The 16,845-nt window shown below is 37.8% G+C and overlaps 1 protein-coding gene across 32 annotated transcripts in view; it reads right to left on the bottom strand.

Moving 5' to 3' along the window:
• NRXN3 (neurexin 3) overlaps positions 1 to 16,845 on the bottom strand; it is a 1,680,301-nt gene that overhangs the window by 51,957 nt on the left and 1,611,499 nt on the right. For 24 of the 32 annotated variants that reach the window (XM_012476808.3, XM_064375090.1, XM_064375094.1 and 21 more), the window contains one exon: positions 3,734 to 3,812. In XM_012476808.3, the coding sequence (XP_012332231.1) occupies positions 3,734 to 3,812 (79 nt within the window). Of the gene's footprint in view, positions 1 to 3,724; positions 3,813 to 16,845 lie in introns of all 32 variants that reach the window. The other 8 variants (XM_064375089.1, XM_064375093.1, XM_064375091.1 and 5 more) reach the window with 1 other exon arrangement.

Below are 16,845 nucleotides of genomic sequence, written 5' to 3'. Positions count from 1 at the left end.
GGGCAGCCTTTATTAAATGAAATCATAAATTTTAAATGATTCAACAGGTTTCATTTTAGCTCTTCAAGGGGAAATGAAGTTAGAAATATAAAGTTCTCTGTTTCAAACTAATGTAGTCAGCAAATCCTAACTGAACTTTTACTTCGTGCCTTGTTCTCATGATTTGGAAATTAGTTTTACTCATCTACATATTTATCAGCAAAAATATATAGTGAAAATTTGACTTCCATTGGATTTGCAAGGTTTGTAGACTCCTATTGACCAAACTCCAAAAATATTTAAGTTGTTTCTAAATATTGTAAGATTAAGCTGCATCAAACCATGGTGACCCTTAAGCACAAAAGTAAGTTCTGAGAGTGAAAGGTGATTGCTTATACCTAACTCAAACCCGGCAGTTTAAAAATCCAATTTGATTTAGAGAAAAAAATAGATTATTTCATTTAAAATTTGATGCCCACATGAACATAAAAATTGTTGAATTACAGCATATGCTAAACTGCCCAAATTTATGAAACGTGAGAGCTTCAAATGGATGTAAATTAATCAGGAAGTAACCTGTAGAAGTTAAATGCCTCATAAACAGAGACAGCTAGAAAATAGTAAACGTGCTAGCAAGGTGAAAGAATATAAAGTAGTAAGTATGACAGAACACGGCCAAGGAAGTTAGCCAAATTTAGTGTAGTTCCATCAAGCAGAAGGCCTGGAATAATATTTTAGAAAGGGATGCAGTGAATTAGGCTGTTCAAACCCAGAATTTTAATCTTAGCAGTAACGTGGAATTGGCAATTTATTTATGTCAAAGTTATATAAAAATCACCATTATCTGTTGCTGCATGGGCAGTAGATCCCTTCTCTTTAGGCAGTGCAAATCTTTCCCAAGAAACTGGTTTCCAATTTTAATCTGTATTGTTTTTGGAAAACATGTAGGCTGAGGACATACTTCTTATGTGATGAAAGAGAGGGCTTGATAGCTCTAAGCAGGTAATCCCCATTGGTGCAAATCAGGTCCTCTGGACAAACCTCTTCACTCTCTGCATTGCTAGGAATATCTACCTACTTCTTGTATTAAATATACCTCTGACATATTTCCCTCTATATCCAAATCACTCACCAGGAATACTTTAGGGAGTAAATAAAATTAGAAAAATGCAATGCTCATTCTTCAAATGTGATGAGTTGAATAATCACAGGTGGAAGAAATCAGTATCAGTCTCCTAGAGCTGCATGTTAGCTCTTTCAGGGTAGACGTTCTGTCACTTCATCTCCTCTCATGGTCCCTTATAGAACACAACAGATTGTTTTAAAAACTGTATCTCCCCACCCACCAAATGCTATTCAAGGAATGCTGGTGTTGAATTTCTGTCCCCTGCTTTTCAATCAGAAAATTCCTGTGTGGCTTCTAGAAAACAAATGAATTTAGTTTGGGGCCATTCAGGTTTAGGCCTGTTCAAGTCTCATACCAAATAGCAATATATACCTATAACCGGGGGAGCTATAGATAGAGCTTGAGAATCTGAAGCTGAGATCTGGAAAAGCCCACTGCCTTATTATGAAGGTTGCTATGGAGATGACTTTCTGAGGCAGGGTGAATAGTTGAGGAAAGATGGTGATATTTCAGAATGACCAAGCCTCAGTTTTTATAAGCCCTAAAAACTTCAGATTTGATAAACATTGCTGCATATAGAGATATCACTGCTAAGAAAGGAAGAAAACCATTTTGAAGGTTAAGGCAAGAGGGTTTCGTGAGGCATGGAATTCAAGACCGGTCTGAGCAACATGGTGAGACTTCTATCTCTTCAAAAAAATAAAAATTAGCTGGCATGGTGGTGCGTGTAGTCCTAGCTACTTGGGAAGCTCAGACAGGAGGATCCCTTTAGCCTAGGAGTTTGAGGCTGCAGCAAGCTATGAACATGTGACTGTACTCCAGCCTAGGTGACAGAGTGAGACCTTATCTCGAAAAAAATATGGATAAATATAATTAAAGGCTAGGTATCTTAAACTGTTTGCCACAAATAAGCTAATTTAATCTATGTGTTGTGGATTGTGTCATATTAATACATGAACCCTTAATATCTAGCACATGCTTAACATACACAGTTGACTCTCAAAAATATTTGCTGAATTATGCTAGGAGTTAGATAGCAAAATTATTCTATCCTCTGACAGTTTATTTTTAATAGGAAGGACTCAGATCTAGAGATACATTGTATCCTGCCTGAGTGCTCAAAAATATTTATTGAATGAATTAATGAATGAATGAAAACTTGGCACCTGAGTTCTGGTTTAGTTTGGATGTATCTGCCCTTTTAGGGTTACAACCTCACATAGCACATACAGATTATTATTACCGAATAATCTGAAAATAATTCAACCAGGTCACATTTACTTTCCCTCCACACAGCTGAGCTCCCAGTGGAACAGATGACACTGCAGAATGGAAGGCCCATCATATTAATGATATGTCCCTGTGTCATGCTAAGGGTGTGAACCCACAGAACTTCCTGGATCCAAAGCCACTTGCAAGAAACCAAAGCAGTCAGGCTTCAACAAATTTGAAATCTTGTAAATCATTTAGGGGTAAGAAATGGAAGGTGTTTATTTTTATTAGATTATTTTTTCATGAAGCTTACATTTTCTAGAAGTAGTAAAAGAGAATTTATAATGACTCTCCTTTTCTTAAAAGGAAAAAAAAAATGGAAAAAACCCAAAAATTCAACTAGAAAGTTTTATATTTATTTTAGTCTTTGCAGAAATAAGATCCTGGCCCAACTCCAACTTTTAATTCTAGTAAACATACACAGAAATTCGATGATATCTGTTCTCTATTATATACATATAAATGTTTAAATTATAGTAAGTCTCAAAACAGATGACTGGGAAAAGTTGATAGGAAATAATCGGGGACCGCAATTGCCTGCTGGACATTATCTCATATATAGCTCACTATAAAGAAAAACCATAAAACATCAAAATGTATCTGGATCCAGATGGGGAACACACTGAAGCTTCTGATTGCTAAAGTCTTCTCAACTTCAGCACAGTAGATACATTTTGAAGCATCACAGCTGTTGACATGGCATGGTACAGTACTAATTTTGTGCTTACTATGTTGTTGTACAACTTCTGTAGACACACAGTTAACAAAATTAGTATAAAGATAATACCATGTTAACTGCTGTTGAAATCCCATGGAATATATATATATATATGTATATATATATTTAGTTCTCTTAGCTCAGAACAATTAGTGAGTTTTAAGTGATATTTACCAATCTTTATGGCTCCACTTACCAATCTTTAAGCTCTTCCATGGGTTCATCCTTTTTTGATGTCATTCCAACATATATTTCCTCACATTCCCACCCTTTGTTAATTTCATATTTCAAATTTCATTATTTCAAACCAATAATGCCACTGGCTGCTACACATTTGCTGCTCCAGTGGTAAATCTGGGCATCTGTTTGCCCAATGTTAAGTCATATACCATGATTTTTGTTAGCTATCAAGAGACTGACTAAAAATTTTTCTAGGATCTTATTGCTCCTTCCATGGGATTTGATGCCTTCATTGATATAATATTTATATATGTATGCTTATACATATATAGATATAAAAAATATACACACATTAACACACTATAATCTCTATATAAAACACATGTATAATCACATATATGTATGTATTGTTTTTTGCAAAAGAAAAAAGCAAGCAAAACAAGACTGACCTGACCTACCTGTACTCGGCTCACATTCAACGAAGTCTTCATCATCACTTGAACATTCAGCAGATGAAACAAGATCATCTGATGTTGGCTGTTCATGTCAAAGAGAAAATAATGGGGTAGGGGAAGAGAGGAGAGAGAGAAAGAGAGAGAAAGGAAACTAATGAACAAAAACATCAAAGATTTATCACTATCTCCCATCATTCTGATTATTTTTTCTAAAGAGGGCATACTATAGGATGGAGAGTTTTTAACTACTCTGGCTGTGAATGACTCTGGGTCTAGACCGTCTGGGGGGTCTTCCATGGAGCTGAGTGACCCAAGGTGGTTCCAGGAGACTGAAGCCTAATCCATCCCCATAAATGACATTCTGCAGCCTTACTTCATTCTGATTTTAATTTTAGTTTTGAGAACGAGGACAGGAGAAGGGCTGTTGTAAAGGATGAGCAATGCAAGAGTGCAAAGCAACACAGACATACACTGTGGCTTTGAGAGAGTTCCAATCCTTACGGGGTGTGGTCTCAAGTGTATGCAGTGGTAGTTGTGCATCTCCAGGCTGGCACAATTAATGAATGCTGTGGAATGCATTCTCTTCAGGAATAGCGTAATGGCTTTGACCATTAGCAAGAATTCCTTTATGTAATTGCTGCAGCAGCTGAATTGGTAATATTGACCAGTAGCATGATACCACACAATAGCCCCTGAATATAGGTAAGGTTGTTTCTGAAGAAAGCAAAAATATTTCTGACTGCAGTAATAGTAGTTCAACTTGAGGCACCTTTTAAATTCTGAGTCTCCCAGAAATTCTCCAGTGCCAGGGAATCTATTACAAGGAATATAGGAGACTGAGATTGGCTGTGAGTAGAGCCCTCCATACCTAGGTGAGATGACTGCTTTCTGTATTTGGTAAATATTGCATGCACAATAAATATTGTTGAATGAATGAATCTACATATCTTATGCAAAAGCCAAACTTTTGGCCCACTCTGTGCATAAGAGGACTCAATATATTATAGTTCAATAATGTTCGTTTATTTCTCCTTCTTGATGTTACCAATATTTACTGACTTGCCGATCTTCCAGTTCCCAAAAAGTCTGGATCCAAATCCAAAAGGAAGTTGTAATAAACCACTTCCCTTCTATTGAGCAATGACTACAAGGCAGATGCTGTGCTAGACATATATACTTTTTAGTCATAGTTATTAATTAGACACAATTCTCATAACCATCTTTTGGGACAGGGATGACTATTATATGCTTAATTAGAATTACAGTTAGACAGGTTAAGTGAAGTGCTGACAGACATACAGCTAGTAAAACACATAGTGGGGATTTGAACAAATACATTTTAGTCAAATTCTGTGTTTGGGGCTTGCAATAGGCTCCTTCATACCTGGTCTGACATGACATTATGGACAGAATTATGTCCCCTCAAAATTCATATGTTGATGTCCTATTCCCCAGCCCCTCAGAATGTGACTGTATTTGGATCCAGAGCCTTAAAGAGGTAATTAGGTTAAAATGAAGTCATTAGGATGGGCCCCAATCCAATATGACTGCGTCCCTCGATAAAGTGGAGATTTGGACACAGACACACCGTTGGAGTCAATAGGACATATAAAGACACTAGAAGATAGTCGTCTACAAACCAAGGAGAGAGTTCTCAGAAGACACTAATTCTACTGACACCTTGATTTCAGGCTTCCAGCCTCCAGAATTTCAAGGAAATAAATGTCTATTGCTTAAGCCACCTAGTCAGGGATATTTTGTGATGGCATCCTAATGAATGAATACATATGACAGCCCTTAAACTCAGGATTTCCAGAAAACATCCTTTTTAAAATAGACATCCTAGGTATAGAATTACTAGACACAGCAAAGAACCGGAAAGGCCACATTGGATAATTCATTGATTTAATTAACAGTGGCAGAGAAGTGCCTTAAACAACAATATTGATCTTTATTCTACATCTGAAAGGGAGACATTTCAAGCCTTGCTCCTCCTCAAGGCTAGCAGAGAAACTAATTTTTAGTTTTTAAATTTTACTTAAGTTCCAGGACACGTGCAGAATGTGCAGGTTGGTTACATAGGTAAGCGGGTGCCATGGTGGTTTGCTGCACCTATCCACCCATCACCCAGGTATTAAGCCCCACATGCATTAGCTATTTATCCTGATGCTCTCCCTCCCCACACAGAAAAAAAGAATTTTTAAACATATTTTAAAAAACAAAAAACTAAAACACTACCGAATTGTTCATTTCGGTTCCAGCAACTGAAATCCTGGGGCACTGTTATTTGTGTTAGAGACATGGTAAGTGTTTTCCTTCTGAGAGGGGCCCTATAATAGCTCCACTTCTAGTTACTTAGGGAAAGGAGCTGCTAAGCCAGAAAAGAGTTAACTGTTCAAACAAAGAAGGCAATTATAAGAGGAAAACACTATTCTGGAAGGACCACAATAGTTTTTAAGCATACATCCTCTATAGGGGCAATGTCTCCCACCAAAAGCAGGAAAAGTTGGTTTGGGCTGGGGAGAATCTTAAATATTACAGTAGTTTGTGACCCTCCAAAAGGCCACAGTTACATAAATGAATATATAGTATATCTTTGGAACTGAAATTTTGTGGGAAAAGGGCAATTGGGGGAAAAGTTGTCTGAAAAACTACTTAGGGTGGTGATAATAAAGAGGTTGAGAATACACTGCTAAAGTGTGTTCAACTGGAAATTGTTAATGAGTTGACTGTAAGGGCCTTGCAGAATGGCCCTGTAGGACTTTGATTCCTAGTGTTGAGTGAAAGCTGGTGAGTTAATGAAAATCTAATGAGCTTCTTTCAAGTACTGAAGGCCTGGCAGTAAAGTTTTAAAAAGGCCAGCGAACAAATGTATAAAAACAATGCATAACTTCAGTAGAAACCAAAACACACATTAACATATTACTATTAGTTGAATCTTTAACTCCAAGGAGACATCTTTATTTGCATATGCCAAAGGAAAGGATGTAATTTTTTTTCCTTCAGAAAAGGGAGTAGACTCTGAGGTTGAAAACATGCTTACTGTCTTCCTCTCTGCTTCCTTGGCTTCCCCTCATGCTACAAAGTTTCTCTCCCCTGTGGTTTAGGTGACACTACCCACAGCCCCAAACTCCCACCCCTTCTCCGCCTCCAATTCCATTCCAAGAATGGGCCCCTAATCCCCACTGCAGAGCCCACACATCATCCTTCATGTTCTGACCCCCTTTTTCCACTTTTAATCCTCTCTGTGCTCCACTTCCCAAAGATTTCTTTTCTACTCATCTTCTATATGAATACATATGAATACAATGTTCTTCCAAAGCAACAGAACCACATTTACCAGTAGCTCCTAGCAATGGTGCCCAGACTCAAAGGAGTTTAAATGAGAACTGGACCATCAGTGTGTGGTAAGAATGGCCTTGCTCTAGACATAGTGCAACTGAATCCCAAATCCTCCACTTAAATTCAGAAAATGACCTAGGATGTGTGTGTGTGTGCACGCGCATGCACGCACGCTGTGCACTTAGTTACTTCACAAAGTAACTAAATCAATCATCAGCCTCTTAGTCAATCAAAGTAATTTCAAGCCTGATAGCCACTCTTAATTTAAACAGATTTGTTATCTGCCTATGTGCTCTATTTGTTATGATTTATCCCACATTAGAAATGCTTGTTGTTGACAATTCATTACTTCCATTTTATGGTACACACACTATTTCTAGTTGCACCTGCCATGAGGAGTGATAAAGAAAAATGTATTCATAAAGAGCTTAAAAACCCATTCAAAGATGACCTGTTTTTAGTGGCTGTGGATCTAGACAATTGGTGTGGGTCTTACATGAATTTGGTTCCTTCCTTTCTGTCTCTGAGACCTCCTCATTACCATTTAGAGGTACAGCCAACTGAAACTCCCAAAGCAATTACAAACATCTCAGTCCCTCTTTGCCAGATGTGGTAACCAGTGTTTTCCTAGAGAACTTGGCATGCAACATTGGCCACACCTGCCACAGAACACTGTGTAGTTTAGACAGACTTGCTCTGCTAGAGGCCTTAATTAGCAAGAATGCTTAGAATTAAGAATGCTACACTTAGACTTTTTTTTCTACTTCTGTCCATAACATCCAGAAAATCCAAACATTACAAACCAAGGCTTTTGGATGATATGAGCAGCTTAAGATCATAACCTAAATGAATGGCAATTGGATTCAAAGATACTTTCAGAAAACCCAGGGCTTGCTTTTAGCAGGGTTCATTTTATTTTATTTTTATTATTATTATTTAGTCTTTGTCCTTTTTCAGATGTAAGCAAATGTAGGATCTGATGCTGAACCTTGAAAGAAAAGGTGTACTTCTTTGATTGCTTTTCGTGGCTGGTAAAACAGCTTTCATGTTGCAGATATACACAGTCTCAGAATAGAATTGCTATGAGTAGAACAAAACTGTGGACCTCTGTCTTTTAATAAAATGCAGTAGCCTTAAGCTGTATGCGTATGTATTTTCCCATAATCACAACCATTTTCCATAATTTCTTTCAATTACTTAGAAAAAAGAGTGGTTAATATGCCTGCAAAGAAAGGGATATCTGGACTTTCTAGAATCATGCCTACTAATAACATTTACCACTTATTAAACACTGGCTACATTTAGGCTCTGTGCTGAGCAGTTAATTCATATTAATCTAGTACTCACAGTAACCAAGGGTATAAACACTTGTAGAGACGTCTGTTATTTTTAACTGCCCACCATCCATGCACCTTCAGGAAACAGTATTGCTTTACGAAACTCTTCTATTCATAGTTATGTTGGGAATGTTTATCAAGGTGCCTTCAGTGTCATCTTCACATTTTCCCCTCACAGTGATTGTCTAAAGCACTCATAACTCCCAATGGCTACCCATAAAGTGCTGACATATGATAGTACCCCTATGTCAAATACCAATATTCTCTATAATTATTCAAGGAAGAATTTTTTTTTAATTGCATTTTAGGTTTTGGGGTACATGTGAAGAACATGCAAGATTGTTGCATAGGTACACACATGGCAGTGTGATTTGCTGCCTTCCTCCCCATCACCTATATCTGGCATTTCTCCCCATGCTATCTCTCCCCAACTCCTGACCCCCAGCTGTCACTCCCCTATTTCCCCCTGACAGATGCCAGTGTGTGAAGCTCCCCTCCCTGTGTCCACGTGTTCTCATTGTTCAACACCCACCTATGAGCGAGAACTTGCAGTGTTTGATTTTCTGTTCTTGTGTCAGTTTGCTAAGAATGATGGTTTCCAGGTTCATCCATGTCCCTACAAAGGACGCAAACTCATTGTTTTTTATGGCTGCATAATATTCCATGGTGTATATGTGCCACATTATCCCTGTCCAGTCTGTTTTCGATGGGAATTTGGGTTGGTTCCATGTCTTTGCTATTGAATTTTTTTAAAAAATCTGTGACCACCCACAAACCAAATAATTTTGACAGTGGCTGGGCTGCCAGATTTACTATCAGTGGGATATATCATCAAAGTGCTTCTTTCATTCATGACTTCAATGAATCTTTTCCAAACATCTATGTGTGAAGCAGTGTAACAGTTATAAGGGATCAAGTTATAGATAAGACACAGTTCCTCTGCTGTGGGAATCCACAGTCTCTGATGAGACAGCCAGGTAAACAGGCAAACTTGATACAGTAAACGGAATGCTCTGACAAGAGGAAGCGTTAAGGTGCAAAGGGAAGAAATAGCAAGAAAGCGGAGAGCATGTGGGAAGTGAACCGTCAGGAACAGGTAGTGATGAGATGGGGGAAGGAAGTGAGGACCATGGGCTGGAGAAGGGCTTTTCCAGTGAAATGGTATTTGCAAAAGCGTAGAGGTCTAAAACACAGTTTATTTGTACACCCACAATTGGTTCAGGATGACTAGAGGGAAGAGACGGACTACAATGACAGTGTGACCACTACTTGACCTATGTTCTTGTAAACTTAGATAATGAGCATGAATTTAATGTTCTGCCCTGTCAGACTTCTCCCCTCCTCCCACTCCCTGCATCTCACCTGTGTTATCTGTCCCATTCTGTTGGAAGTTACTACACGCGATTTACAGAACATAGTGCCTTACTACGACTGCAATGCAGCTTCGCAATGCATATTAAGCACCTTATCTTGCTTTCTTAAAGGGAGGAAAATACTCCTCTGGCCCTATATATTAGCCAAGTCCTATATTAAAAACAATCATTCATACTACTGTATGTTAAAATATGTATTTCATATTTTTAATCCACGTGTTGAAATTGCTTTGTTCTGTGTTAGGACTCATAAAACTAAAGATAGGTATTATAATAACTTTCAATAAAATATCTCTCTGGCAGGAGCCCTATATATTCCTTTCCTGGAAGATTTTTTATTGCATTTATGCTCTTTTTTTCCCCTAACAATGTTTATTGAAATTACCTTAGAATAAAGCTGGGACAGAAGAAAGCTCAGAACTCCGTCCACCCAAGTAAATTTATGGGTATATTTACCTTCCAATTCCCTAAATTTCACCAATCTGACATATTTTCCTCCAGTGAGTTATTGTTCCTTGATCATCAGCTTCTAATTATGTACTCAGAAGTGTTTTACCCTTTCTCGGCGAGGGGATGGTTCTACACTGGTCTTCGTTATTAATCCATTATTGGGTATGAAGGAAGTGTCTACTGCTGTGAGCTGTGATCAGAACCACTCAAGACCGTTTCACTCGGTTCCCTCCTTACTGCCCAATTGCCTTTTGTAACTTCAGATTCCACCCTTCAGCCCTTTATCTTACACTGGTAATAGGCTAATCATTTTGAGGGATAATCATTTTTCTCCACCCATCTCCTTGGAAGCACAGTTATTTGAGATTAAGTATGAGATAAAATAAGTCCTGCCACAGAACAGCTTTATGAAATTATAAATAACACACTCAAGAATAATGATCTCCTTTCTTCCAGTGAAAAAGGAAAAGAGAAAGGCCCATAAATATTCTGAAGCCCCACAGAAAACAGCCATACATCTCTTCAGCTGCTCCATGCTAAAAAAGAATTAAATTCCTTTAAATGCTTGGTGTTTTAGTTATTTCCCCTCTATACTTTCACTCTGAGATGGACTTGGAGCTCTGAATATCTCAAATGAGAGAAAGCCCCATCTAGCTTCATTATGAATGTTCATTCTCTATTTAAATACAAGCTACCTGAAAGACTTTTTCAATTACCTGATACCCAGTGACTCTAAGTAAACCTATAACCTTTAATGAGCTTTGAAAAATTGGACCATTTTTTTAAATGTATCAAGATTTTCTTTACCAAATTGTTCCCACTGCAGAGTATCATCTTTGATCAATGTTAACACACACACACACTACACACACACACAACTAGATGATTTTTTCTTTTTTTTTTTTTGAAACAGAGGCGTTCTCTCAGTCACCTAGGCTGGAGTGCAGGGGTGTAATCATGGCTCACTTCAGCCTTGACATTCTTGAGCTCAAGTGATCCTCCTGCCTCAGCCTTCTAAGTATCTGGGAATACAGGCGCATGTCACTACACCCGACTACTTTATTTTTATTTTTTGTAGAGTTTGGGTTTTGCCATGTTGCCAAGGCTAATTTATTTATTTATTTATTTTGTAGAGATAGGGTTTTGCCATGTTGCCAAGGCTATTTTTTTTTTTTGGTAGAGATAGGGTTTTGCCATGTTGCCAAAGCTATTTTTTTTTTGGTAGAGATAGGGTTTTGCCATGTTGCCAAGGCTATTTTTTTTTTTTTGGTAGAGATAGAGTTTTGCCATGTTGCCAAGGCTGGTAACTCATGGGCTCAAGTGAGTCACCTATCTCAGCCTCCCAAAGTAGCTACTACAGGCGTAGCCACCGTGTCTGGCCAAAGATTTTTATATTAAACCAAAATAGAAAAAACACAGAGCTTGGCAAGCTTGATAGAAGTCATTATCTCCCTCTGTCTCCCATCTCTCTCACTCACTCAACTCAAGCCCAATACAGAAACAACCTTACAATGTGGTCAGATTGTGTGACTGTGATACCCATACTCTTATTTTAGTCTGATTAAACATCCCATTGATAGTTACCTTCGAAAGCAACTGACATTGTTATGATAAAATGAAACACAATTGACTTTAACTTGTCATACTCAAACATGAAAGATGGGGGCATCTTATGAAGGAGGTCCTGAATGTTGGAGATGAAGAGACAGAATTCTAGTCTTGTGAAGATGCTATCGAAGGTGACTCTTGTGTCTTACCTCCATGTGCTAAAGTATTTCGATTGGAACAACACTCTGTGAATTTGAAAACTGTCTTATAAGGGTTTATGTCATGGGTTCTTCAGCTATTACCTTCCTCTCTTCCCTCTACCTACTCCTGAAGATAATCACTTGCCAAAGTATGACTACGTGCATAACATACTTGCTCATATTTCCATGACATGAGAAAGCTTTAAAGAGAATTGCCCTGAGCTAAAGATACTGCATTCGGTCTGACCAAAATTTGGTTATTGGAACAGAGCTCTCTAAAAATCTAAATTATTTTTAAAAAATATTCTGGATATATGATTTTATTTACATTTTCACTGATGTCTGCATCGACTCATTCACTCACTAACTTCCTCTACAAGGGTTTATTAATTGCCTATTATGTGCCAATCACTGTGCTTGGGGCTGGGCTGACCTGGACCTTGTCCTCATGGACTTTATAGACTACTGAGATTTAAGCCAAATCAAACTAGAAAAATGATGATTAGTTGCTAAATCATTAGCTATAAAAATCTTAAAAATTAGTGTTGGGCTCATAAGCAGTACCTACAATAACAATGATTACTCACTGTCACTAAATACAGCAGACTATATAGAAATTCAAGCAAATACTATTACCTACTTCCTTAAAACCTCAGCCTATCTTCAATAGTCTGCGTATTCTTCTTCTTTTTCACAATGCATATACCAGAGCAGGAGAAAGAATGACATGACTTATAATAACTTTTGCTAATGAATTAGTCTTTAAGGAAATCCCTTTGCAAACTCAAGATTTAATTAACGGTAGAAAAACCAAGCTAAGCTTGGCCAAATTTTGTGCCGGGGATTGGGATCCTTTATTTCTATCCTTGAGGTCTTCTAGGATTATATAAATAAATGTGGTGCAGCAGTCCAAATTTTTTTTCCCCACTTTTAAGATTTTTATTTGCTCAAAAAGGGAAGGGTAGATCAAGAGAAAAGGGAGGGAGGAAGGAGAAGAGAGTGGGTGGAAAAGGGATTAATCTGTTGTTCAAGGCAGGCTGACAGAGGGAAGAGGAGTATTGAACCACAGAAGATTAACCAAACTTCAATGGACCTTCCCAAAAGCAGGAGGAATGTAATGCTACGTGGTGTTCCACTGATAAGCAAATCCCTCTAAATCCTTTCAATTTATTTCTTGGCCTGTAGAAATTACATATTACTCAGGAGACAGAAAAATAAAATAAATAAAATCACCCACCCAAACCACACCATCTTTAGGAATCTAGATTGGGTGCCTATTGATTACATACACATAAAGGCCTGGCTTTGATGGCTGCTGTTCTTTCTTCTTGGTGCTGATCTCTCTAGGATTGCTAATCAGAAGGGCTTGGCTGTGTTTCCACTGTCAACTCCTTTGTTTTCACCATAAATACTGGTTTTGAGTATTTAGGGTCTCACCATTATAAGGGAAGTTTAACTGAAGCCTCAAAGAACAAATTGATTTTTTCCCCTCCCTTCTTCCCTGTCTTTCTTCTTATTTTCCTCTCTTAGGACTTCCTTCTAAGAAAGAGATGCATGCTCAAGAAGATGTAAACACAAGAAAAGAGTGTACATTACTACATCCCAAAACTTAGTATGTGGCATAGAAAACTTATCTAGAACAATCAAATGCAAGGAAATGAATATAAAATGTAACTTCTAGAAATAAAAGACTATCTTTTTCTTATTACACTGGAAAAAAAAAGTATCTTCCACTCAACCGTGTAATGTAATGTTAGAAAAGCGAGAGACAGGTGTTAGAGCAATAGCAGAAGGTAAAGCAAGGTTTGGGTATTTGAAACTGGACTTCATAAAATAGGGAGTTGCAAGTGATTTGCAGCTAGTAAGTCTGAGATGGAACCATGAAGGAAAAATGAGAGTCAATTTGAGAACATGGTATAAAGCCCCAGTAGAGAAAAAAATGCAAATGAGGACAGTTTTGAATTGAGAATTTATCCCTACTCATGTCTAGAAGAAAATACCAACCTCCCACAGAGAAATGTGGATTTTAAAACTGTCTTACAGGTTTTATGTAAAGGTTCACATAAAGCTGTGTGATTTATATAATAAATCTCTAGTTAGGGAATGTCTTCAGGTGCTATTAAATGAGAAGTTCAAAAAAAACCAGATGGGCCCACTTACCCCCAGAAGTGACATCCTTATTCCCAGGCTGCAATTAGTATTAAATAGATAAACCTATCTTAGATATTGATTAAAAATAATTTACAGAAGCAAACACAACAGAAGGTCTATGTGGAAAGAGATGAGATGAATCATTTCTCAGTTCTGATGGACAGTGAGGCTAATTTTTCCCTGTTCTAGTTCATAAACAGCAACATTCATTTGCTGTCAAAGAGGGTGTTGGAAATACAGTAGGTGTAATCACAGGCATGAGATCCATGAGGTCACTCGGGGCTTTATGCTCACAAAGACCCTTTGCTAGGTTTTATGCTCTGCTCTTACCATCTTGAAATTCCTAATCATTTATCTTTGCACTTGTGTTAAGTTCAGTGGGACAATGGGGCATGAAAGCAAGCAGAGGAGATACATGCAACGTGTGTGTCCACTTTCATTCTTTGCCACCCATCCTCATATAGTGTTCCTGATGCCCCAGAAGTGCAGAATCCTGTGGACTCACCACTTACTAGAGTGATCTGAATCAAACAGCTTTATTTGAATTTATCCCCCAATCTTTCTCCTTGGAAGTTTGGTATTGTCTTCTAGGCAAGAGTGACTAGGATAAGTTCTCAGTCCAAAGCTGGCCTCCTTGTCCTCTCTCCGGTTCTATATCATGTCCTCTGTATAATAGGCAAGGATGTTACATCTGTTGACAGGCCTGGTAGCTCATGCTCTCCCTTTGAACCAGAAGAAGTTGCTTAGAAAGCAGAGTGAAGGCAATGGCATTATGAGAAACACGATCAGGAGAACCTATCACATCCGTTCTTATGTCTCTGTATTAACCAACCATTTTCACTAAAGATACTGACATTAAAGAGGAAGATAGGGCAACCCAGAGACCTCTTTTTTTAGTCCTACCTGGTTGAAGTTAAAAAGTGTTGGTAGGATGTGCATGTATCAAGAAGTGAAGCAAAACCAGTAAGTTACTTTTGGACGGCATTTCCACTTTTCCAGTAAGAACAAAAGACATATGCATATATGGGATATGACATAAAAATTGTGTTATTTCAGTGATTCTGCATTTGAGTTGAATGCTCTTATATCTGCATTTAAAACTGGCATTCCATCCAATATAAAGATGAATGGTCATATTCATGCTAATTTACATTTTTCTTTACTTAAATGTCATTTGATAGCAAATAAAAAAACATAATAAATAGACTATTGAAAGGGAAAGGAAATTCTATTTTTGCACTTTTAACACTTTTTTTTCTTGATTTTTGGGCAAGGGGTTCCTTAGTTTTATTTTGCATTGGTTTCTACAAATTATATAGCTACCCCTGAGAACAGTTCTGCTAAATGATTTTGAACAGGCCAAAGGAGTGTGACATGGTTTCAGAAACTCAAATTATGACAAATAGATTATGTTCCTGAAACTGAGTCCCTCATGCTTCCCTCCTACCCTCATGACTATGGGGTCTTAACTAGCTTTATTCTGTCCAAGGTACTAGTAGGAAGCAGCACTACTATTCCTATACTGGTATGGCACTGTTAATGCACGTGCTCCCACCCTCACTCCCCTCTCTCGGCCCAGACCCATTTAATAACATTCCAGATAATCTCGAATAAGGCTGCAGCTTATGTTTATTTCCACTTCTTTCTACTTCTGGGAATTCTAGGTTTTAACACAACCACTTTGAAAAAGAATGATGACCATATAATTTTCTGGAAAAAAAAATTACAACATCCTTATACACAGAACTGGTGTAGTAGATGACAAAACCAGAACTGAGACGTTATCACAGGGAATCAAGAACCTTTGCTCACTTTGGTTTTAAGGCTAACTTCCCTCAGAGAACTTTGAAAGCCAGCTGATCTTGGGAAATGTGGGCTGCCTTTCAACCCTGGCCCTCTAGGAAGAGAAAGTCAATAAGCACAAACTCTGCTGAGTCAGTGGCATCCTTAAAAACCGTGTCAGAAAAATATTTTTAATTTACACTCTGCCTCTTTGAAAGAAATCAATATGTCATTTGCTGGGACTTTAAAAAAAATCTAAGCATCTTTAGTTTTTCTAGATTTTTTTTCTTTAGTCTTCTAGGGAGCAAAGGAAAAAGTATTTCATTTGTATATATATTGATTCAAACACTTTGAGCAAAAATAAACAACTAAATACAGCAGAGTAGCTTTAATGACAAACTCTTAGGGATCAAGATCTCTAAGCAACACAGTCTCATTTGAGGTGATTGGAAAGAAACAGAAATCAATAAAACAGAATTACTGGGCAATAAACAAGAGAAGCCACATTTATAATTGAAGAGGCTTCTTTTTATGCATTCATTACTGAAGAATGCACTCAAGCCCTATTCTATTTTTACAGCAGCATAGATTTCCTCCCAGCTTGTAGTCTTTTTCTTGCTTTTTTCTTTTCTCTTTTGAGAGGTTCTGAAAAAGAGTTTCATATATGTCTTCTATACTCCTACAGCTGCTCAGAGAACTCAAAAGACACAAGTGCTTAGCACAATAGGCAAGAAGCACCTCCTCAAACCCTTCTCATCTCAGGTCCTTATATGCCTAGCAAAGTGCCAGTTGAGAAGTATGGCATAACACAGACATAAGCAGGGCCTGGTGGAGCTTAGTCCCTGCCTTTAAAGTGTTGTCAGTGTAGCAGGAAAGGCAACTATTGTAGACATCGTCAATATCCATTTCCCTCTTCCTCCTTGCTAAGGCTG

Source organism: Aotus nancymaae, unplaced genomic scaffold (genome assembly GCF_030222135.1).
Source record: "Aotus nancymaae isolate 86718 unplaced genomic scaffold, 86718_ANA_hifiasm-v0.15.2.pri h1tg000011l, whole genome shotgun sequence".
In the NCBI taxonomy this organism is placed as follows: domain Eukaryota; kingdom Metazoa; phylum Chordata; class Mammalia; order Primates; family Aotidae; genus Aotus; species Aotus nancymaae.
Note: the sequence above shows the minus strand (reverse complement) of the source record. Positions and strands in the feature narration are given on the sequence as shown.